The sequence below is a fragment of the Polypterus senegalus genome, chromosome 10 (genome assembly GCF_016835505.1).
Source record: "Polypterus senegalus isolate Bchr_013 chromosome 10, ASM1683550v1, whole genome shotgun sequence".
In the NCBI taxonomy this organism is placed as follows: Eukaryota; Metazoa; Chordata; class Cladistia; order Polypteriformes; family Polypteridae; genus Polypterus; species Polypterus senegalus.
Genome location: NC_053163.1, coordinates 3,877,575 through 3,902,574, shown reverse-complemented (window position 1 = coordinate 3,902,574; position 25,000 = coordinate 3,877,575). Strand labels below are relative to the sequence as shown.

Genomic DNA, 25,000 nt, shown 5'->3' with positions numbered 1-25,000 from the left:
GTGCGCTTCTTAAGACCGAAATGCGCGAGTGAGGGAGTGTTGAGTGTATTGCTTACCACGTTTCCCGTCAAGTGTTACCACACAGTTCACGTTTAAACTCAAAGGTGTAATTTTCAAATCTACATGCTAATGAATAAAACAGGTCTGTTAATAAATCAGGGGGTTTTCATTCCAGGGGGTGCTTTTTGTTATCACAGTTTTGCTTGATCAGCGTTGAAGTTGGCAGCGTGTTTCAATTTTCCTTTCAAACTGCTTCTATTTTGGGTGTGCAGACGGTAGATGGCAGTGCATGCCTAGTCGGGAACATTTTACATTTGAATGTTTCTTCTCAGTTGCTATCGCCTTACCGTGTTTTCTGTTTTTGGTCTTCTCACAGTGATAAATGAACATAAATGTGTGCCGTGAAGAAAGTTATTCTGGTATTTTTTAATGGTGTCCTTCTAAACGTGGCATGTGTGAAAGGGGATCAAACGGCAGAGCCATAGTGGACTTATAGATTCTGTTTTAGAATTAGGACATATCGGACTGAAAATGCACGTGTCCTTGTATACAATATATACTGCGGTACAAGAAATATTACAACGTCCATCCATTTATTATCCAGCCCACTGTATCCTAACTACAGGGTCACGGGGGTCTGCCGGAGCCAATCCAGGGCGCAAGGCAGGAAACAAACCCCGGGCAGGGCGCCAGCCAATATTACAACGTTTCACACCTAAAGGTGCTTTTCTTATTGTAGCTTAGCGATGTGCACGCATCAGGTGATGATGCATATGGCCCGTTTACAAGTCAATGGCTTACAATGCGACTTTGTGTTTCCTCTGAAAAAGAAAAACGCAAAAAGAAAAAAAGAAAGGAAGAAACCGCCATTGTCCGGATTCGCTCCAGCAACCTATTGAAACTTGCACCCGGAACCATCGACAACATAACCGAGACGAGCCGTGCAATGAGGGCAACAATACTCAAGAGTTTAGTGCTAAAACTGCTAATGCTTTTATTATTCCAAATAAAATGCTCAAACAGCGCAGTTTAATCCAGGATAAGAATTGTTTCTCTTCTGAAGGTTAAAAAGTCGTCAATAAATAAATTCATATAAACAAGGTTAAAACATACAGAAGCAATGGTTTTTGTAACCAAAGTTTGCCTCAGTGCCCCATTTCTAAACTAAGTTCTCCACAGCTCACCCTTAAAGTCTCCTCAACCCGATGAGATGTCCCCTGGCAGATGCAGTTGACCATCTCATGTGTTTGCATCCCAATCCTCTTATTCATGCCCAGGGCCAACTGGTGAACCTCGTTTCCTTCCCTGTTTGTTCACAGGGACCCCACAAGCCCTGCTCTGCCCCCCCTCTGTCACCACCACATGGCCTCATGGCAGAAGACAATCAAAGCTGTAGGTCGCTCCTACTCTCTGATCGCTAAGCAATTGCAACCCTTCCCCTTAAATGTCAGCCATGTATTGACTCCTTTTCTGACATTAAAACTCCTTGGCATTAGCTATGAGTGTGACTTGGGCTTGGCATGCTATGTAAATACAGTTAAGCCTGAGTTAGACCTGAGGTGACATGTAATGATCCACTTTACACTGTTAAGCGCAAAAAACTCTCGGGACAGAAGTCTCCTGCCATCTAGTGGATGAAATATCACCATGCCACAAAAAATCAAAAACATTTCTAAGCGTTCTGCCACTTTATGGTAACTATCTGGAAAATTCTGAATATTTCTGAGTGGGGTGACGCTGTCAACTAAAAACATAAAGGTAAACTAAAAGCTGTAAAGCCAGTTTTAGAGCAAAGTGAACCTGAACCATTCTTTGAATCGAGCAACAGTAATGATGATGGGGGCAGTAAAACTACCATCTGCTGGGTAGATTCTGACCTGCCAAGTTTCAGTGATGTTCATGTTTGGTTTTGTCTTCTTACTACTGCTGACAATCCTGTTCCTCCTTGTTGGCCGTTTCCAGGTAACTCGGGTCTAAAGATGTCTGTAGATCATGAATATCTGGACAATTTAAGATTTGTCAATGATTGTCTGGAGGAGACAGTAGTAGTTGAAATGAACTGCTAAGCTTAGCCGTGTCACAAAAGTCCATCTATCCATCCATCCATCCATTATCCAACCCGCTATATCCTAACTACAGGGTCACGGGGGTCTGCTGGAGCCAATCCCAGCCAACACAGGGTGCAAGGCAGAAAACAAACCCCGGGCAGGGCGCCAACCCACTGCAGGTCACAAAAGTCACAGTCAACAATTCTGCAGGGCATTGTAAGTCAACCAGTTCAGAGATAGTACTGGTCCACAAACCGATTGCTGCAGGCACCCATTCTTGGTGAAGTTTTTAGTGAGTGTCCTTTTTCAGTAATTCTGAAATACCTGCACTTCACTAATAATGATGACTACGATGAAGCCAATCACCCAGCTCCAAAACTATGCATCAGGTGATCAATAAAAAAATAAAAGTATGCAGAAAGTGTATGTTCCAAATTGTGACATATTGTGGCCACCAGGGGGTACAGCAACTCTCCTTACACCCGACATAAAGTCTCGGACACGATTCTCTAATGAACAAAGTGTTTAATTGTGTGAAACTCTTACACAATGAAGTGTTTTCCACACCACAACTGTAATTCTCACTCTCTGCAATTCCATCGTCACTCATCTGCTTCTCCAGGAAAGCTTTGTCTTCCTCCTCCTGACTCTGACTCCCTGTGTGGAGGCAGACATCTCCTTTTATGCGAGACCAGGGAGTACTATCAGTGTCCCGAAACTGTGGCTCAGGAACATTTCTAGGTGAGGATAGAGCCCAGCAAAGTAGGGGTTGTGAGTCCCCTCAATGCTCCCTGGTGGCACCCATGGAACCCAACAGGACTGAGGCAGTGAACTACAATTCCCAATTTGCCCTGTGGGAATCTGTAGTGGTACCGTAACCCATTGGGGCTGCCACCTTGCATGATGGGGAAGACAATACCCTGAATATTTTTTTCTTCCTCTGTCCTTCTGTGCCACTGGCATCCTGGCTGGGTAAGGATCCCAATTCAGCTCCAGCCAGGATGCCAGTCCCCACGTGACATATCTCACAATATTTATGAAAGTCTCATGAGCCAGAAGGGAAGGTTGTCATGGATACAGTACATCACATTCAAATTTGCGCAATTTGGTATCAAGTTCAACATGCGGTGTGAGGCAAGCTGTGGGTATGTCTGGAACTCGATACTTTACACCAGTAGAGGGACCTAGCGGGATGACAAATACAGTCAATATGGAAACGCTGTGCTGTCACTGCTGGACCCTTTACTTGACAAAGGTTACTGTATGACGATGGACAGTTTTGTTAACTGTGAACTGCCTGAGATTTTATTTCTGAAGAAAATTGATGCATATGGGACTATACAACTGAACCAAAAAGATATGCCTGGTAACTCTCTAGTCGTGTGAACGCATCAAGCTTCAGTACATTAGACATACCTTTACTACTCTGAATACATTGACATTTTGTTATTTACATGATTTTGTGTCACATACTAACATTGTTTGTTGCAAAAACTTCAATGCTTTTGGCTCGTTTCCAGAGGTAAACATATCATCATTAAGGAGGCCACAACACAAAAGGGACAAGTATCCTAAAAAGTTTATTGGTCACAATACGTTAACCACATGGATTTTATTGGAAAAGATTTTTACAGAATGTACAGCCCCACTTTGATACCTACAGATGTGTAGCATGGAGTGGTGGTAATTTGTAGGACATCTACTTTGGTCTGCAAGCTCTTCTGTATTACTCCTAAGACCATACTTTGGTGAACATTCATTTCATTTCTTGGTAATTTGCTATAATTTTACCTTGCCAGTCTTAATCTAGAGTAGTCATTTCAGACTGATACTTAATTATATGACGGTCACCGATTTTCATTCAGAAGTTTGATTTCCTGGCATAAGTTTTTCACTTTGCTAGGACTTGCATGGCATGATTAACAACGCTTCTTTTTACATCATTCTATTCAGTTGTCCTAATGTCACTTAAACGTCTATAGCCTGTACACATCTACTAGTTACAATGATAAAGGCCAGCATATGCTATTCATTTTGACACGGTTGTCTGAAAGGTCAGGAAAAGAAATTGAAAAGAAAAACTCCAGATGGCAAGAATGCTGGCTAATAAAAACCCATAAGGGTTCCAAGGCCAAAGGCTTGCCAACCCACACCTGGGCATTCTGCAATACATAAATGTCATGAAGTTGTTGGTGATGCTTAACAACTCACTGTAGGCAGTTACAAAGGTTATTACTGCAGATACTGTGCTTTGCTTTTGAAATGTGAATATCTGGGTGATATCTGTGGGTCTGAACCCCAACATTTTCTCTACCAATCAGGTTTTACTCCAATGTCTCCATATAAAGTTTGTTTTATGGATTTCAATACAGAAGTGAACCTCACTCTTTCCGAGTTCTCTGCTGACAACAAAGCATTCTGGTCGAAATTCTCAGGTGTTTCACCAGACCTTTGCTTTTTATCCCTATTGGAATACTCTGAACTTTAAGGCCTAAAATCTCAACGTGAAACACTTTCCACATTCATCACAGTAAGAGTTTGCACCAGTATGAACTCTCTGGTGATATCCAAGCAATGAAATCCACATGAATGTCATTCCACATCCATTCCACTGGTGTGATTTTTCACTGATGAGAGTTATCTGCATCAATTCACTTGATTGTCTTCCCGTATTTGTGATATTTGTAATAAACACTCATGTGATATTGTAAGGACTGTATCCAGTTTGAAACTACTTCCACAATGGCTACATTAGTTTTTATGTGAATTTCCCAGTCGTGTTTATGGTATGGTTTGAAACTATTTCCATCTGAGCTACACTGGTAAGGTATTTCCTTAGTGTACATTTCTTTGGAATGTGCAAGGTCTATACTTGGCACCACACTTCCCACACCTATTACGTTGGTAAGGCTCATCTTTAGGATACACTTTCAAGTGACTTTTACATTCTGTAACCAGCCAATCATTTTCCATATTAATTACAGTTGGGTCCATAAATATTTGGACAGAAACAACTTTTTTCTCATTTTGGTTCTGTACATCATCACAATGAATTTTAAATGAAACAACTCGGATGCAGTTGAAGTGCAGACTTTCAGCTTTAGTTCAATGGGTGAACAAAATGATTGCATAAAAATGTGAGGCAACTAAAGCATTTTTTTAACACAATCCCTTAATTTCAGGGGCTCAAAAGTAACTGGACACATTAAATAACTGGAAATAAAATGTTCATTTCTAATACTTGGTTAAAAACCCTTTGCTGGCAATGCCAGCCTAAAGTCTTGACCTCCTGGAAATCACCAGATGCTGGGTTTCTTCCTTTTTAATGCTCTGCCAGGCCTTTACCTCAGCGGCTTTACTTTCAGTTGCTGTTTCTTTGTGGGTCTTTCTGTCTGAAGTTTAGTCTTCAACAAGTGAAATTCACGCTCAGTTGGGTTAAGATCAGGTGACTGACTTGGCCATTCAAGAATTTTTCATTTCTTTGCTTTATTTAACTCCTGGGTTGCTGTGGCTGTATGTTTTGGGTCATTGTCCATCTGTATCATGAAACGCCCGCCGCCCAATCAATTTGACGTCATTTAGCTGGATTGGAGCAGACAGTACGTCTCTGAACACCCCAGAATTCATTCGGCTGCTTCTGTCCTGTGTCACATCATCAATAAACACTAGTGTCCCAGTTCCACCAGCAGCCATGTACGCCCAAGCCATCACACTGCCTGACTCCACCGTGTTTTACAGATGATGTGCTATGCTTTGGATAATGAGCTGTTCCACACCTTCTCCATACTCTTTTCTTGCCATCATTCTGGTAGAGGTTGATCTTGGTTTCATCTGTCCAAATGATGTTTTTCCAGAACTGTGCTGGCTTTTTTAGATGTTCTTTAGCAAAGTCCAATCTAGCTTTTCTACTCTTGAGGCTTATGAGTGGCTTGCACCTTGCAGTGCACCCTCTGTATTTACTGTCATGCAGTCTTCTCTATGGTAGACTTGGATATCGATACGCCGACCAAGCCCTGGAGTGTTGTTCACTTGGTTGGCTGTTGTGAAGGGGTTTCTCTTCACCATGGAAATGATTCTGCGATCATCCACCCCTGCTGTCTTCCGTGGACGTCCAGGGGCCTCATGTATAACGCCGTGCGTAGAATTCGCACTATAACATGGAGTAAGCACAAAAGCCGAAATGTGCTTACGCACTGAAAAATCCAGATGCAGGAATCTGTGCGTACTCCAACTTCCACGTTCTTCCGCTACATAAATCCCGATTAGCGTGAAAAGTAACGCTCGTGCACGCGCATTATGTAACGCCCCAACTCCTCCCAGAATTACGCCTCTTTGAATATGCAAATGAATATAAATCTCCCTTAAGCTTAGCCTTCTGTGAAAAGACAATGGGAAAAGCACGGGGGAAAATATAAGAATTTCAGCGAATACCAAGTGGAGGCAAAGGAAAAACATACTATTTGTTTAATTAAACTGTGGTATAATCAACAAAAGGCTGTGTTGTTATTTTCTCTTTCTGTTTTATATTCAATACTAGCAAAATACCCGCGCTTCGCAGCGGCGAAGTACTGCATTAAAATTTTTATTAAGAAGAAAATTTTACCTTTTTAAACTGAGGGAAAATATCCCAATAATTATTTGTTAAGGATCTCTTTGTATGCCACATTGTCAGTTCGGCACACAACCGGTTTCAACGATAAAATCACATCCAGCTTTTGAGAGTTTAAACATTAATAAACATCAAAGTGTCCACTACTCAAATGGTCACCTGTCAATCTAAGATGTTTAAGAGGCATTGGCGGTTGTCCAAAGGTGTAAAATATTTGGCCATTTCGGTACACTTGAAAGCGACAACCGAACAATTCAGCGGCAGCCATCAACTCACATGCAGATCCATAGGTGAAGGGCTTAAGCATTTCACTCCTCTAGTGCTCCTGTGTAGTCTAATTATCTCCTGTACGTCATCAGTCCACACCTTGAACCTGTCCCAGTCATTCAATACATAAGACACAATGGATATCAAGAGTGAGCCTGATATGGCCGTGCAATATGTAACAAAGAGAATGGAAAAGGTAGGTGGTATCTCCGGGCATGGAAACCACTCGGTAAGTGATAGTTCTTTGATCGATAGTGATCACCTCGATAGACATGGTAATGGGGGTTGGAATGATAAAGGAAATGGGTACCTGAGCAATGTAAAGTAAGTGTAAAATACCTATACAATAATTATAATTGTAATAAACAAACAATAAAACAGCGGAGAAGCCGTGGATTAAACAAAAAGGCTGTAGTTATCAGTAGGGAGACGTGAATCCCGTGGCGAAGCAAGGAAGGGAATGTAGAGACTGAAGCGACGGATGGCCTTATATAGGCAGGCAGCCAACAACGTGGGAGGCGTTGGGATGAGAGACCCAACGCCGGCTCACACGGTGACCGAGCTGCAGGCTATGGACGTATATATGTACATAAGTAGGATTCAGTTAGCGTTGGGAACCCGTGTACCAAATTTCTTGAAGATGGGCCCATAAGTAACAAAGACTGTTGAAAAGTTCAATATAGCGGCCGACAGTGGCATCATACCACCAAAATAAACACGTACATTGGTTTCGGTTAGCGCAGGCAAGCCGCCTACCAAATTTCGTGAAGATGGGGCCATGAATAAGAAAGTTCAACATGGTGGACGTTGTTGACCTTTATGACCATTACGCGTAGAATTTCAAAATGAAACCTGCTTAACTTTTGTAAGGAAGCTGTAAGGAATGAGCCTGCCAAATTTCAGCCTTCTACCTATACGGGAAGTTGGAGAATTAGTGATGCTGGAAAATTCAATATGGCGGCTGACAGTGGCATCATACCACCGAAATAAGTACGTACATTGGTTTCAGTTAGCAATTTCGTGAAGATGGGGCCGTAAATAAGAAGGTTCAACACGGCAGACGTTGTTGACCGTTATGACCGTTACGCGTAGAATTTCGAAATGAAACCTGCTTAATTGTTGTAAGTAAGCTGTAAAGAATGGGCCTGCCAAATTCAGCCTTCTACCTACACGGGAAGTTGGAGAATTAGTGACGTTTGGAAAATTCAATATGTCGGCCGACAGTGGCGTCATACCACCGAAATAAGTATGTAAATTGGTTTTGGTTAGTGCAGGGAAGCCACCTACCAAATTTCGTGAAGATGGGGTCAGCCTTCTACCTACACGGGAAGTTTGAAAATTGGTGACGTTGGAAAGTTCAATATGGCGGCTGACAGTGGCGTCATACCATCGAAATAAGTAAGTACATCGGTTTTGGTTAGCGCAGGGAAGCCGCCTACCAAATTTCGTGAAGATGGGGCCATAAATAAGAAAGTTCAACATGGCGGACGTTGTCGACTGTTATGACCGTTACGTGTAGAATTTCGAAATGAAACCTGCTTAACTTTTGTAAGTAAGCTGTAAGGAATAAGCCTGCCAAATTTCAGCTTTCTACCTACATGGGAAGTTGGAGAATTAGTGAGGAGTCAGTCAGTCAGTCAGTGAGGGCTTTGCCTTTTATTATTATAAATATATTGGCGTATCCGCCACTGCAGTCCTTGCTTTTCTTTCCCCAAGTAACTGATCGCCACACAATCAGCTCTGTAATAGACGTTAAGCCATCTGTAAGCTTAGCGCCGATTCTTCAAAACGTTTAAGGAACAGTGAAATATCTTTGTAGTACATGTTTAATTATTCTATCCTTCATGACACTCCCAGTGAAGAATATAGATTATTTAAATGAAGTTAAAGTTTTATCTGTATAATATAGTATAATATAACATATTTATAACATATATACAATATAATATAACGTATTTTGCTGTATTTCACCTTAAAAATGATATCGTCATCATATGTAAATACGCGCTTTATAAAGTGGCGCAGGTTGTGTAATATTATAACTTGTGCAAGTTTACAGTGAGGTGATTGTACTTATTAGTCCTAACAGTTCTACAAGGAGCAATTGATTGAGTGCATTTAAAGTTCTTAGGATGAAACTGTTTCTGAACCGCAAGGTCCGTACAGGAAAGGCTTTGAAATGTTTTGCCGTGGCTGAGGTAGCGGGTGCTTGATGCCGTATCCCGATAATTCTCTTTCCGATCAGCTGCTGCTGTGATTCACACTCAGATACAGTGATATAAAGACTCCGAGTGGTGCAGTGAGAGGAATATGGAAAAAGATGATCCGCTGTGGCAACTCCTAACGGGAGCAGCTGAAAGAAGAAGAAGGTGCAGTGAGAGTAACAACGCTAAAGCAGTTCTGGTATTTGGAATACTATGGCTATTCCCTGGACCATTATATTATTACAAGTTAATTACAATCAGATGCGTTACACTAATAAACAATATGCGGTTAGTTTCAGTGTATTTATAAAGCCGCGTCATGAAAATAAGGAGTAACCACACAGGAACAGTAGCACTGCTTTGACGCTGGGTGCCGCCAGTCTGCAAAACCGAGAGGAGAACTTGCATACGACAAGGCATGAGGTACCGTGGAAAAGTGGGTGGCTTTCAAGTGTAGGTTTTATACATCGCGACTTGAATGTAGAAAAGTTCTTACGCAACATGTCTGTGCGTACGCACCGTTTATACATGAGGCCAGGTCTTTCTGCGTTACTGAGTTCACCAGTGCTTGATTTCTTTCTCAGGATGTAACAAACTGTAAATTTTGCCACTCGTAATATTGTAGCAATTTCTCGGATGGGTTTTTTCTGTTTTCGCAGCTTAAGGATGGCTTCTTTCACCTGCATGGAGAGCTCCTTTGACCGCATGTTGTCTGTTCACAGCAAAATCTTCCACATGCAAGCACCACACCTCAAATCAACTCCAGGCCTTTTATCTGTTAATTGATAAGACATCACGACAGACTTGGCCACACCTGCCCATGAAATAGCCTTTGAGTCAATTGTCCAATTAGTTTTAAGCCCCTGAAATGAAGGGATTGTGTTCAAAAAATACTTCAGTTGCCTCACATTTTTATGCAATCGTTTTGTTCACCCCACTGAATTAAAGCTGAAAGTCTGCACTTCAACTGCATCGGAGTTGTTTCATTTAAAATTCATTGTGGTGACGTACAGAACCAGAATTAGAAAGAAGTTGTGTCTGTCCAAATATTTATGGACCTGTGTATGTTTTTCAAGGGTTCAATCCTTTGCAAAACTCTTTCCACATTCATTACAGTGCGACTCTTACCCCATGGATGAACTCTCTGCTGACATCTAAAGTCTAAATAGTGTGGAAAATTCTTTCCTCATTTGTTATTTAAATCCAGAATCGGTTTTCATATGCCATCAACTGTTTTGCTCACTCATCTCAGGTGATGTTTTTTTTCCTAAGTGAAATGCCTGATGTCGTCTAAGTTGTGAATCCCGTGAGAAGCTCCTTCCACATTCATAACATTGGTATGGTTTTTTTTTCCAGTGTGTGCGCTTTGGTGACGTCTAAGACCTGAAATGAATCGGAAACTCTTTTCACATTCAGTGCACTGGTGTGGCTTTTCCCCGTTGTGAATTTTCATGTGATTTTTATATGCATTATGATGTCTGAAACTTTTCCCACATTCACTACATTGGTGAGGTTTTTCCTGTGTGTGGATCTTCTGGTGACGTGTAAGGTCTGTACTCAGTAGAAACCCCGTTCCACATTCATTACACCGGAAAGGTTTCTCTACAGGATGCATTTTCATATGACGTTTAAGTTCTAAAGCCAGTCTGAAGCTTTTTCCACATTCATCACACGCGTAAGGTCTTTCCATTGAGTGAAGTGCTTGGTGTCGTCTAAGGGCTCCACCCTGTGTGAATCGCTTTCCGCATTCACTGCATTGATAAGGTCTTTCTCCAGTGTGAACTCTCTGGTGACGAATGAAGTCTGAATTGTAGCGGAAACTCCTTCCACATTCAGTACATTGGTGTGGCTTTTTTCCGGTGTTAATTTTCATGTGATATTTAAAGACTATCTGATATCCAAAGCTCTTTCCCCATCCACTACCTTCATAAGGTTTTTTCACAGTGTGCCTTTCTTGGTGACATGTAAAGTCTGAACTCGGCACAACACGGTTTCCCAATTTGGTATTTTGTGAAGGATTTTCCTCAGTGTGTAGTTCCTGGTGGTGTGAAAGGTCCGCACGAAGTACACAACTCTTTTCACCTCTGCTACTTTGGGAGGTCTTATCTCCAGGATGAATTTTCACATGCCGTGTAAGTTCTAAAGCCAATCTGAAACTTTCCCCGCATTCACCACACATGTAAGATCTTTCTTCTGAGTGTAGTGCCTGGTGGCGTTTAAGAGTCGAACCCTGTGTGAAACTCTTTCCACACTGATTACATTGGTGGGGCTTCTCTCCTGTGTGAACTATCTGGTGGCGTCTAAGGTCTGAATTGTAGAGGAAACCTCTTCCACATTCCGTACATCGGTGCAGCTTTTCTCCGGTATGGATTTTCATGTGATTCTTGTATATGCTATGATTTCTGAAACCCTTTCCACATTCACTACATTGGTGAGGTTTCTCCCCAGTGTGAATGGTCTGGTGACGTCTAAGGTCTGAAATGGAGAGGAAACTCCTTCCACATTCAGCACACTGGGGCAGCATTTCTCCAGTGTGGATCTTCATGTGATTTGTATATATATTAGGAAGTCTGAAACTCTTTCCACATTCACTACACTGGTAAGGCTTCTCCTTTGTGTGAACTGTCTGGTGGCGTTCAAGGTCTGAATTGTAGAGGAAAGTCATTCCACATTTGGTACACTGCAGCAGCTTTTCTCCAGTGTGGATTTTCAGGTGACACTTAAAGACTTTATGATTTATGAAACTCTTTCCACATTTGTCACACTGGTAGGAAGTCTCACTTGAGTGAATATTCACGTGATGTTCAGTGACTGTAGGACTTTTTAAATTCTTTCCACATGCAGAGGTTTGTTCTGGTTTCTCTTCTTTATGAGTTTTATGGGGTATTTCATGATGGTGTAAATTATTGAATATCGTTGACATTTCACCAGAACTGTGAAGCTCATTGTCACCAGGTTGATGTCGTAGCTGCTTAATATCTGTGTGTTCATATCCACAACCATTAGGCTTCAGAAAGGAAATTGGCCTTCTCAACCCCAACTCCCTTGGATTGCTCTCCTGAATGGTAGAAGTAGTCTCTGCATTTTCAGATGAGGAATTTAGGGCTACACTGTCTGTAATAGTGGAGGAGTCTTCCTCTTTAATATTGGGTGTCGTCTCCTTTTTAATGCTGATGGATTCCTGTTCCACTTCTATCTCTGAAAACCCAAAATGAAACGTCTGGGTGTCTTTTTGCTGAACATAAACTTTGTCTGGGATCCCTGGTTCAGTTTTCAAAAAGCAAGCACCTTCGGCTCTTTGAGCAGAGACAGCCTCCAGCCTGAGGTCTGAAGGAGACTTTCCTTCTGTGCCTTGGGAAGTCTCTTCTGGATCATCTGAGTTAGGAAAAAGAACAAAAAAAAAAAAAAAAAAGTACAACAAATAACGACTTTTCAAATGAAATTTTGAAAATGTATGCACACCATGGAATTATCAACCAGGCTGCTTTGCCAGCCTTGTTTTAGGTAGCACATTAAGACTAAGAAATCAAGAAGGGGATCCACTGAGATGCAAGAGTTTGAATTTCAAATTTTGTTTCTGTGAGGTTACACTTAATACTCTGTGAGGGGCACCATGTGAAGATGGGTAACCCAGGCAGAGCTCTATTGAGAACCTTACCCACCCAGGACACACACAGCATTGAAGTTCAGGGAGACAGTCTGCACAGGACATTGACTCCCCCAGAACACTAGATGGCAGCCCCCATGGGTTGCAGCATTGCCATGGATTCCAACAGGGGCATCTTGGGAAGTGGAGTTTGTGAGCTCAGCACTGTTGGATTGTGGGTGCTGCCATGAGGTGCTAGAAAGACTGGCGGGCCCTATTGTGTTGAGCTCCAACTCCACCCAGAAATGCTTCTGAGCCACAGCTACGGGACATCGGAAGTGCTCACTGGAGTAATATAAAAGGAGCAGCCTGGCTTCAGTCTGGGAGCCGGAGTCAGAAGAAGGAGGAGGAGGAGGAGGAGGAGGAAGCTTGTTTAGTGTAGAGAAGAGGGGACTGAGAAGGAGAAAAAGTATTACAGTGATAGTGTGGTTATGCTGTGGGAAACTTTTCCCTGTAAGAGTTTCACACCAAATAAAGCCCTGTGATTAGTGTAACTTGTATTCGACACTGTGCACGCTGTGAGTTTGGGGAGCTGCAGCACCTCCTGGTGGCCACATACTCTTCTTTGAGTTACAAGGCATTATGCCAGGTATCACATGCTCATGAGATCCCAAACATTTTTGTTAAAATACATTTAAATAAACCAAATTATATGGAGATCACAAGACCCTGAAATAATAGGCTGCCATTGGGCACAACACATAACAAACAGTACATCAAAATGTCATTGGGGGTGGAGGGGAGGGGGAGAATCTCAATTTACTCATGTCAGAGAGTCAGAAATTTCTCACAAGTTTTCAAACAGGTTTATTTTTGCTAAATGGTCATTTAAAAAAATGCTGGGAATATCTGTTTTGCCATCCGAATGGCATCATGGAGGCACATTTAGACAGGGTTGAGATTTTGAACTGAAGACTCTCCTCTTCTCTTAATATTGGTCTTTAAGCGTAATCGGCGTAACTCTGGGTTCTTTACAGTCAGTTTGTGAGACTGCGCCATTGAATTAACCTTCTGCTTGGTGGAGCTCTTTGGATTTGAACAAATATGACATATTTTCCTTCTGATCATATTTTCACTCACTTTTTGCTCTTGGACCACACTCTGCCATTTTGATGCGTCTTGAAGCGCCATGGTAGCAAAAAAAAAAATGTTTTTAAAGTGATGAGGTACAAAGATTTATTGAAATAGGAATTGGGAGATGAAGCACAGTCAGAAACCAAGCAAACGTTTGTAACTAAGAAACACTCCAATCAGAAACCAAAAGTCGTATTCGACTAGAGATCAAAAATGAAGTAAAGTAAAATGCACATTGAAATCAATTCAATTTCGGATGAGCCGGGAGAGCACAGTGTTGACCTTGTATACCGTCGTGCAAGACCACGCCTACCCAATCGGTAACCATGGTAACAAAAATCACAAGAACCCAACTAGGCGGCTCCCTACATAAAAAAAAAAAGTGTTGCATCAAAAAGACACAAGAAAATATACAAAAGACCAATTTGAAAGAATTTCTTAGAGGGCATAACCACAATCAGCAGAAGTCAAAAAAAAGAAGTTTCCAAAAACCAAGAAAAATCACTGGGAATAATTAACATACCACAACATAACAGACTTGGCAGGACTGCTGACCAATGAGTGCAGGGGAATGGGGGGTCTTCAATTCAAAAGTTCATTATTGTGCGAGTGCTGCCATTCACAAGAGGACTTTTTGAGAAGTGTTTTATTTAATAGTGTTTTAACAAAAACATGCGTGTTCAGGGTGTTGTGAGCATATTACTGAATATCCGACAGATGGACTGTGCGACACAAGTAAATTGAGATTTATTTTTATAGATATTTTGATATTGTTTACTGTTTGCTTAGCATTGATAATAATTTGGCGGAGTGCTGGCTCAGTAGCTAAGGATCTGTACTGGTATCTGGAAGGCTGCCGGTTCAATTCTCGTTACTGCCAGAAGGGATGCTACCCTGTTGGGCCCATGAGCTAAGCCCTTAATCTGAAAACGGCTCCAGAGCTGCTAACCCTGAATTCCGACCCCCAACTGTCATGCAAACAGACAATATACCCCTCAGGGTTTATTATAGTATTTTAAAATAATAAAATAAGTACTAAAAGTTTAAATTTTAGTACTGATACCAAAATAACACCAAGCATGGATAGTGTCACCCTCTGTGCCTGCCAGCTGCTTCATTCCCCCCATCCTGCACACACGTTTGCCTCCCTGCCAACCTGCATGCTGGACTTCATTACGAGGAGAGTGGGGTGGCGTGACGGTAGGATATGATCATGATAATAAATGACACGTGTACAAGGTGCTTGTGCAGAAATTTAATGCTAATAAAAATTGGGGTTTTCAGTACCAGTACACCACATAACATTAGTATCAGTTGAAGCCTAGTATGGCAGTGACTTGTGATCTTCATTCTCCATAACACCACGAGATATTTTTTCCCCCCTCAAACACTGCCACAAAAGCCGTGGGGTAATTAATATTAAATATTATAATTTTTGGGTAGAGTTTTAAACTATTTATTAAATGGAAGAAATGAAAACTGACAGAATGCAACAGTACCCTACACTCCCCCTTTCCATACAAAGGTGGCTATAACTGTGTATCATCTGTATTTTTTATTTTGTTACTTACTCACTTACGTTAAAAAAAGGTCTGAAGTAATTGGATCTATTTTGGGGATGATAACCGATGAACAATCTAGGTGTGTGGTTAGGAAGGGAATGGCTTCAGTTTTCAGCAGTTTTGGCCATGGGCTTTAGCTGCAGGAAGGTCGGGTCCAACTTTTCACATTTGAGAGAAATATGAAGTGAACGATTTAAACACGCCCGAAAGCGGGAACTAAGCTTTCCACTGCCAACTCATAAATTCCTCTTCCGTCTTGAATTTTCTCGCCAAGTACAGGGTGAAGTACTTACCGATGGTTACTTCTTTATCTGCAAGAACCTGAGGAAATTTTGAGGTTCTTCTACCCTCAAATCCTGTGTGGGTCCTCCGATGAATTTTAAGCTGTGATGGCCACATGAAAAACACTCCACATTCTGCACACTGGAACGTTTTTTTGCCAGTGTGAATTCCCTGATGCAATTTAAAGTTTGCCTTCCTGATGAAGGTTTTTCCACACTCTTTACACCGATACGGTTTTTCTCCTGTGTGACGTCTGTGATGGATGCGGAGGTACTTTGCCCACCTGAACGTCTTCCCACATTCAGTACACTGGAATGGTTTTTCTCCCGTGTGAACTCTTTTGTGTGCTTTCAGGTTTGTGGCCCTGCTGAAAGTCTTCCCACACTCAATACATTGGTGTTTGTTTTCTCCTTTGTGAACTCCTTGGTGGTATTTCAACCTTGAAGCCACGGTGAACGTCTTACCACACTCAGTACACTTGTATGGCTTTTCACCCATGTGAACTCTTTGGTGGTATTTCAGGCTTGAGGCCATGGTGAATGCTTTCCCGCATTCAGTACACTGATGGGGTTTTTGTTTGATTTTTAGGTGTCGTCTTTCACTGGGCATTTGTAAAAGTTCTACAGAGATGTGCTGATCCTCACCAGCCTGTACCTCACTTGCTTTCACTTGTAATTCAATTCCTACCTTCTTCTCATTAACAGGCCCAGACACACACATTTGCTGCGATGATGACAGGCTACCTTCTAAAGTCCACTCCAGATCCTTCTCCTTAACTTTTAGATCAGTTATCAGGTCTTCATCTGCACACTCCTCGTGTCTAGAAGCTGACAAAATTTCCATTCGCTTGACACAAACCTCTGAAATCCTAGCGATGTCCACTGGAGTGTCTTCTTCCTTAACGTTCCTGTAAATCTGCTCAGTGGCCCCCTCTTCATTTCTCAAAACCCCAGGGCCTGCACCTCTGTCTATATTCCAACTGTACTGGGCCAAAGTGTCAAGTCCAGAAGGGACCATCACCTCTATACCTCCAGGAGGGCCTGTGTGAGAAGAGCAAAACTTAGAATTCTGACTTAAATACACACTATAAAGGTACTTGTACCATCTGCAGAAGATAAAGTATGTTCATACCTCAGTGAACAAAAGTAGGTGCATTCCAAAATGTTAGCTTGTATTAAGAAACTTCATTTTCGGATGAAGATGTTCCATCGGAAGAATGAGGATATATATTATATTAAAGACCCCCCAGCAGAGGTTGATGCTGTTGGTTATTCCACAAACATGCGGTAACCTCCATCTACTTTCTTTACCACCCTCTAATAATTCTGCCAACTTCCTAATCTTCCACAGATCTTGCCAAGCAGCTCCATTTTCTCTCATCTGCTTTATGTACTGCTGAAATTGCTATCTACTTCCTTTACCTCCCTCCAACAATATTGTTGCCTCACTGATCTTCCAGGACTCCTTCATTGGAGTCCACCTGGAGAAAACTGTAATGATTGGTCATTGCTTAGAAAGGCTCATGTGTCCCACAATTCACATCACATGTCAGAACAAAAACCAAGCCATGAAGTCCAAAGAATCTTCTGTATACTACCATGATCAAATTATGGTGAGGCACAGATCAGGGCATGGGGATCAAACCATTTCTAAAGCTTTGAGTGTTCCCAAGAGTGCAGTGGCCTCAATACATGTGAAATTCAAGAAGTTCAGAACCACCAAGACTTTTGATTGAGTAACCGGACAAGAATGGCCTTGATAAGGGATGTGATCAAGAACCCGGTAGTCATTCTAGCTTCGGAAGTCCTCCGCTGAGATTAGAGAACCTGTCAGAAAGACAACCATCTCAGCAGCACTCAATCACTCAGGCATTTATGGTAAAAGGCTTATGATAGTTTATAGGACTATGAGAACAAGATGAAAAAGATTCCCTGGTCTGATGAGACAAAAATTCAACTCTCAGGAAAGACCTCCAAGCATAGTCTGAAGACCAGACAATGCTCATCACCTAGCTAAAAACATCCCTACAGTGAAGCATGGTGGTGGCAGCATCATGCTATGCAGGTGCAGTGAAAGGGACACTGGGTCCTGGAAGAAAACCTGTTCCACAGTGCATGTCCCTTCAGACTGGGGCAATGGTTCACCTTCCACCACAACAATGACAAAAACTATACAACCAAGACAGGACTGGTGTGGCTTCAGGAGGTGTTCCAGTGTGTCTTTTAGTAGCCCAGACATAAACCCCATAGAAAATTAGTGGAGAGACCAGAAAAATGGCAGTTGTATGCCACTTCTCATCCTATTTAACTGTGCTTGAGAAGATATGCCAGGAAAAACGTGAAACTGCCCAAATCCAGAGACTTGCCCAAGAATAAATGAAGCTGGAATTACTACCAAGAAGTAGACTATCACCTGTATTTCCTATTTTGTTACTTACTTACCTGAGATGAAAACAGGTCTGATACAATAGGAACAATTTTGGGGACAATAACCAATGAATATCTAGCGTCCAAGGCTAGAGTGGGAATGGCTTTGATTTCTGCTGGTTTTTGGTGTCACATTTCACAAATGACAGCAGGTTTGAATCCAACCTCAAATACATTGGAAACAATTTAAAATATTATACAATGGGTCCTACCATGGGCGCTAACCTTTGCATTGTCAACTCATAAAATCCTCTCCCATGTTTCGCTTTCCCACCGACCATTGTTTATCGCTGTGGGCAGAGTCCTGGGGGGGATGGGTGGCGGACTGTATTATTAAAAAGGGTTGCGCTGAAGTACTTACCAATTGTTATTTCTTTATCTGCAAGAAATTGAGGATGTTCTGAGGGTCTTCTATCTTCAAGTCCTGTGTGAATCCCCTGATGAATTTTAAGCTGCGACCACGACATGAAAAAAGCTCCACATTCTGAACACTTGAACGTTTTTTTCCCGCTCTGAATTCCTTGACGCAGTTTAAAGTTTGCTGTGTGAACTCTTTGGTGGTATTTCAGGCTTGAGGTCATGGTGAACACTTTTCCACATTCAGTACATGGATGGGATTTTTTTCCCTTGTAACTTAGTAGGTGTTGCCTTTCACTGAAGATCTTCAAATTTCTATCAGAGGTGTGCAGATCCTTTACAGCCTGCTCCTCACTCACTTTCTCTTCTAACTCAATTCCTAACTTCTTCTCATTCACAGGCTCATCTGGAGACCCACACACTTGTGGAGATGATGACCGATTGCCCTCCAAAGTCCTCCCCAGGTGGCTCTCCTTAACTGTGAGGTCAGTTATTAGATCTTCATCTACATGCTCCTCATTTTTAGTTGCTGACAAAAATTCCATTCCTGTGACCATCATCTTAAATATGAGCTGTTCCTCCTCATTTCTAATATCAACAGACTGCTGCTTCACACAATCATCTGAAACCCCATCAATGTCCACTGAAGTATCTTCTTCCTTAAGGTCTCCATATATCTGCTTAGTGACCCTCTCTTCGATTTTCAAAACCCCAGGGCCTGCACCTCTGGCTACATTCTGGCTGCACAAATCCAAGGTGTCGAGTCCAGAGTGGGCTATCAGGTTTGTACTATCAGGAGGGCCTGTGTGAGAACATAAAATAGCAAAAACAAACTTTAAAGACCTCATGATAAAGTACAGTAATATCACAAGTAACAAAGTGGATGGAATCCAGGATGTTACATGGTAATAAAAAACTTCATTATAGAATAAAAAGAAGAAGGATAATAACATCCCCCACAAGGACTGTGGTGGTGTTATTTTTTTTTGCAACTGCACTAAAACTACCACCTACCTCCTTTCCTACCCTCCAATAATACTGCTGCCTCCCTAATCTTCCACAGCTCCTTCCATGTGGCTCCACACATTCTCATCTGCCTCACCTACAGCCTGCACATTCACTCTGCACACACACCCATGTAAATGGATTTTCTTCCTGCAGAGAAGTGTTAGGAATGATTAACCACTTGCCACTACCCACTTGCCATTTTGGGTAGCAATCTCCATGCACATTTCCTTGGCATGAATTTCAAAAAACACTAAGCACAGCATGAGAAGTGGTTATGAATTTTCATTATAGTAATCCCTCTCTATATTACACTTCGACTTTTGCGGATTTTATATGTAAGCATATCTAAATATATAACACAGATTTTTTCGCTGTTTCGCGGTTTTCTACAGACAATGGATCTTTTTACTTCTGGTACATGCTTCCTCAGTTGGTTTGCCCAGTTGATTTCATACAAGGGATGCTATTGGCGGATGGCTGAGAATCTACCCAATCAGAGCACGCAGTTAAGTTCCTGTAAGCTGATTGGCTCAGAGACGGAGCACCAAATTCAATTCCGCTGCATTAACCAGAAAGTCTCGTCTCGCTCATTCAGCATCAACGTGTTTCGCTGTGTAAAGAGTTAACTTTTGTGCTTGTTTGTGTTTATCTTTACGAGTAGTCAAGCCCTTTGTTATGGCTCCAAAACGATCTGCTCCTCCTACTGCTTCAGGGGCCGTGCCCAGGCGCCAATGGAAGATGCTAACGATTGCTGAAAAGGTAAAAGTTTTGGATATGCTGAAGGAAGGGAACAGCTACACCGCTGTCGGACGTCATTACGGCATCAATGAGTCCACAATTCTTTTTATTTAAAAAGGAGGAAAAGAATATAAGATTTACGGCCGCAGTGTCCTTTAACCAGGGCGCAAAACGAATTGTAAGTGGATGCAATAAGTCGGTAGACTCGATGGAATCTGGTTTAGGGATTTGGATCGAAGACTGCCGGAAGAAGAACAACGGCGGTGCTACACAGTCGCCTGAAGAGGCTCCTTTAGAAGAGCTGTAACGCTCTCCTTTGTTGTGCAGTAAAACGAAACTCATCGTTATCTGACAAGTCGTTGTGTCATTGTTGGTGAGTAACCACAATTCATTTTCTACGTACAGTACTTAGTACATGTACATATGTTTAGTGTCACTGTACACACATTTTACTGTATACAATTTTTCTTGCATTGTACGTATTTATTGCTGGTGGCCTGTCTGTCGTAATGGCTGTGACATATGTGATATCGGTGACGCTCAATATCTTTAAAATAATTTTTAGGTTTTATTGTATGTAAACAGTGTGTTTACATACATAATTTCAACGGATCTTACCTAATATCTAAGAGAATACAAAGGGTTTATGCTGTAGAACTGTGCGGGAAATATTTATAATAGTGCGAGAGAGTTTATAAGGGCTTAAAATATATAAAAATATCCATATGAACATATGGGTTTTACTTTGCGGATTTTCACCTTTTGCGGGGGGTTCTGGAACGCAACCCCCACGATAAAGGAGGGATCACTGTATTTGTATCATTTGACAGTAGCAGCAGAAATTTTTGCAGCCATTGGCCGCTACTAAATTACCTGCATATGAGATATGCAGACCTTCATTGGTAGTCTACCCAGCATGAGTGGAGTAAGGAATATAATTTGTGTTAAACACTTACAGGTGGTTTTCTACTTACCAGTAATGTCTCAGGATTAAAGTTTGAGGATTGCTTCACCTCAGCTCTATGAACTATAGGAATCATCTGATCAAGTTGTGATAACCATTTAAAAAAATAACTCACTACATGAATCCTGAGGCAGTGTTCTTCTCAGGTGAATTCTCTGATGAATTTTAAGCTGGGTCGCCCTACTGTACGTCTTCCCGCATTCTGAACACAGATGTGGTTTAACTCCTGTGTGAGTCCTTTGGTGCGCTTTAAGGTTTGAATTCCTACTGAAAGCCTTCCCACACTCGGTACACTGGAACGGTTTTTCTCCTGTGTGAATTCTTTGGTGCTCTTTAAGGCTCCATGCCACAGTGAATGTCTTTCCACATTCAGCACACTGATTGGATTTTTTTCCTGTGGGACTCCTCTCTGGGATCTGAAAGTGCTGTGTTTTCCTGAAGCTCTTTGGACTTTCTTTTGAGGTATGCAGATCCTTTAATGTCTGTTTCAGATCTCCCTCATGTACTCTTGGTTTTAATTCAGTTCCCACTTCCTCCTTAATTGAAGGCTCACCTGCAGACCCACAATCTAGCAGAGGTGACAAGTGTGTGACTTCCAAAGTCCACGGCGAATTGCTCTCCTTAACATTCCTGTCATTTATTAGAACTTCATCTGGACTCTCTGTGTTGTTTATAGCAGATGAAAGTTCAGTTTCTGTGACCTTCTCTTTAACGAAGAGCTCCTCTTCTTTCTTAATATAACAAGATTTCTGCCTCACACAATCACCTGAAACAACAGCAATGACCATTTCAGTGTTTTCATTCTTAAAGTCTTCATAGGTATGTTCATTAACTCCCCCTTCTGTTTTCCAAACTCCGGGGCCTACACGTCTGTCTCCATTCTCACTGCACAGCTCCATTGTGTTTAGTCCAGAGTGGCCCACTGCCTGTGTACCTTCAGAAGGGCCTGTGTGGGAAGATAAAGAAGAAAACTTGGAATGCCCGACTACAAGAGAGAAGTTAAGAAAGTGGAGTCCCTTAGTTCTACAGTCAGGAGGTACCAACAAGGAAAAAGGATGAAGGGCCTAAAAATACAATACGTGCTTCATACTGCAGGACATTGGAGCAAGATTTGAGAGGAGAATATTTCTTCAATCATCTCACCATAAATGATCAGACTACAGAGGTCTATTCTAGGCATTGCATTGGCGGTAATTTTGTCCACACATTGAAGAGTGAGCGACTCCGTTCCATCTGATGGGAAAAAACAACTTTTGCCTGTTTGAGATAAACCACCATGGAGAGTGGACAATAAAAGGAGACTAAATGCAGTCGGCCCTCTGTGCCTCACTGCAGATGTTCCTGTCTCTCTATTATTAAAAAAAAAAATCCTGGAAAGCAAAAGCAAGGCGATTATACGTGATCTTCTCAGAACATCTCGGAAGACATTTAAAAGACCCACGAGACAAAAGAGACTGGCCACGGAGCGTCTTGCGGGGACCGTAAACATGAGACTTGGTGCTAAGAGACTGTCCCAGGGTCGTCTCACGGGGAGGTAGAACATGAGATTCTTGAAAGACACGCCCTACTTACAAAAGATATCATATAAGGGCACACCCATCAAAAAACACTCAGTCGTGTAAAAGCACGTAGTGCACAAAGATCCTGTGCTCTCAGCACATATAAAGCGTATAAGGACAATATGGAGAACAGAGACCCAAAAGCGTTGGAGAGAAAAAAAAGGCAGATAAGAGATTCGAAAGGCTCAAACAAACGATAGCACGATAAACATGCAGAGAAAGGTGCAGAATATGAAAGCAGTAAAATTCGAAAGTATTGTAACGTCTAGACAGGTTGAGGCCTTTTTGGTTTTAAGTGACTGTTCGGTCCGATTGAGGAAGGGCGGAGTACAGCACAGAAGACTGATATCGGGGTACTGACTGATGTGGTAAGGAGGGGATGAGACGCGGGGGATGAGGGGTTGGAGAGGGTGATAGAAAGTTGTGTTTGGGGTTACGAAGTCCGCGATTGTTCAAGTAAAACTTTTGTGGCACTTTATCACGTCAGTCGCTACAGTATTAAAGAAAAGATCGCATTACCGCAAACAAAAGATGATTAATCATCAGAAACAGGTGTAATTGAAAAAATAGCAGGACAAACCGAGGTCAGAAATAAAAGGCAAAGAGTAGACAACAAAGTCTTTTCGCATTCGCATCATTCAATGCACAAAACGTGGATTTACACAATAATAGACCATACACTACGAGAATCTGTGGTCCCGCAACAGTTAAAGCAACGACAAGTTGAATTTCAAAGAATACACAATTCAGTCAGATGTATATTGATGATCATGGAGAAGCGATGCAAATTTTAACAGGCAAAAAGAAAGGTAATGTATATATTCCGTGAATAACAATACACACCAAAGGAGATCGTGATATGCCATTCGTATTAAAATGTTTACAGAGAATAGTTTTTGTTATGACAATCAATAAATTACAGGGACAAACATTAGAAAAAGTTAAATTATTTATTAGAGAAACAGAAACAATAGTCACTCACGGGCAGTTATACGTTGTGTTGTCACAATGTGTCTCCAAAACATATTGTTTTTAATGAAGCTTTAAAGTAAAAATGCAAATAATGAAATTGAAACAATTCCAAAGAAAAAAAATATTTAAAATTGTATATCCGATTAACCAAACACAGGGGTTGGCGAGCGAAGCGAAAGCAGGGGGCGAAGCCCCTAGTCCCTATATAAAATAAAATGGCATATTTGCATGTAACCTGTGCACATCTCCCTGTATACTTCTCTACATTACTTATAATGCCCAGTAACAATGTACCTTCCATGTAAAGAGTTCTTACGTTGTACTGCAATGCTACCCAAACTCGATCCTGGTGGGACCTCCCTGTGGCTGCAGGTTTTTGTTCCAACCAACTTCTGTTTGTCATTGGACTCTTAGTCTAATTAAGTGAGTCATTATTTCCCAGTTTCTGTGTTTTACAGTCAATGTAGAAATTACAAACTAAGTTTGGTAGATTATTATTAAAAGCTTCGCTCGCCAACCCCATGCCGGTGCTGCACGCTAGCCTCTTTGTGGTTCTGCCGCTTGTGTATGGGGATGCGTTTGTACAATTTAAACAGATTGCTATTTTCATGGGAATTGTTACATATGCATAATAGAACTAACTATTTTACATTACAGCAAGTAATTAACCATATTAAAAAAAAAAGAGTAGAATGTTGCGTTAGAGTTATTTGTTGCATAATTTGATTTTGTTCTGTTTGGCTTTGAAATTAACATGCAAATACTTTTTAAAGTTACAATTTTACTGTAGAACTTCAGTAAAAACAATTTTTTGAATTATATTTTCGTCAATATCGCACTGAATTTTGATTGTGTTTGGACTTTCATTGTGACAGCATAACGTATAACTGGCCATGATTGAATTTCGTTTCTCTCTCTATTAAATAAAATAACTTTTTTGAATGTTTGGCTCCGAGATTTGTTAATTGTCTTTGTAAAAGCTATTCTAACGAGAAACTGCTAACATTTTAATACGAATGGCATATCAAGATCTCCTTTGTTTTTTAAATGTTATCTGCAGAAGATGTCCTACATTATCTTTCTTGGATACGTCCTTCTTTCAACAGTAATTCATGCGGTGGAAGACCAGATGGGTGTTAATGGTTGCAGATATTCTTCATGATATTGTAAATTGAAGTTTTCACCTTCTGTACCATCATCACCACCTGTTTCAGCAGAGTCTATTGATACGCATTTAACCAATTTGCTGTGTAACCGATCGACATTTCTGGTGTTAATTTGTTT

General features: G+C 41.4%; 1 protein-coding gene across 1 annotated transcript; it reads right to left on the bottom strand.

The window, feature by feature from the left end:
* Window positions 1-10,067: 10,067 nt before the first annotated feature.
* On the bottom strand, window positions 10,068-22,126 carry LOC120536544 (zinc finger protein 850-like). The gene is made up of 4 exons (XM_039764930.1): window positions 21,301-22,126; window positions 18,480-19,277; window positions 15,704-16,732; window positions 10,068-12,503 (listed from the first exon to the last, which is right to left on the bottom strand). Exons 1-4 carry the CDS (start codon window positions 22,082-22,084, stop codon window positions 10,396-10,398), a joined length of 4,719 nt encoding a protein of 1,572 aa, XP_039620864.1. The 5' UTR covers window positions 22,085-22,126; the 3' UTR covers window positions 10,068-10,395.
* Between the last annotated feature and the right edge of the window lie 2,874 nt (window positions 22,127-25,000).

Bases quoted from the DNA above. Each gene is read 5' to 3' on its own strand.
- LOC120536544 (XM_039764930.1), bottom strand. From the start codon at position 22,084: ATGGAGCTGTGCAGTGAGAATGGAGACAGACGTGTAGGCCCCGGAGTT. The intron at 19,278-21,300 runs GTGAGTTATTTT...GTTCTCACACAG, and splicing joins ACTGCCTCAGGATTCATGTA to GCCCTCCTGATAGTACAAAC. The intron at 12,504-15,703 runs GTAAGTACTTCA...TTCCTAACTCAG, and splicing joins AGATAAAGAAGTAACCATCG to ATGATCCAGAAGAGACTTCC.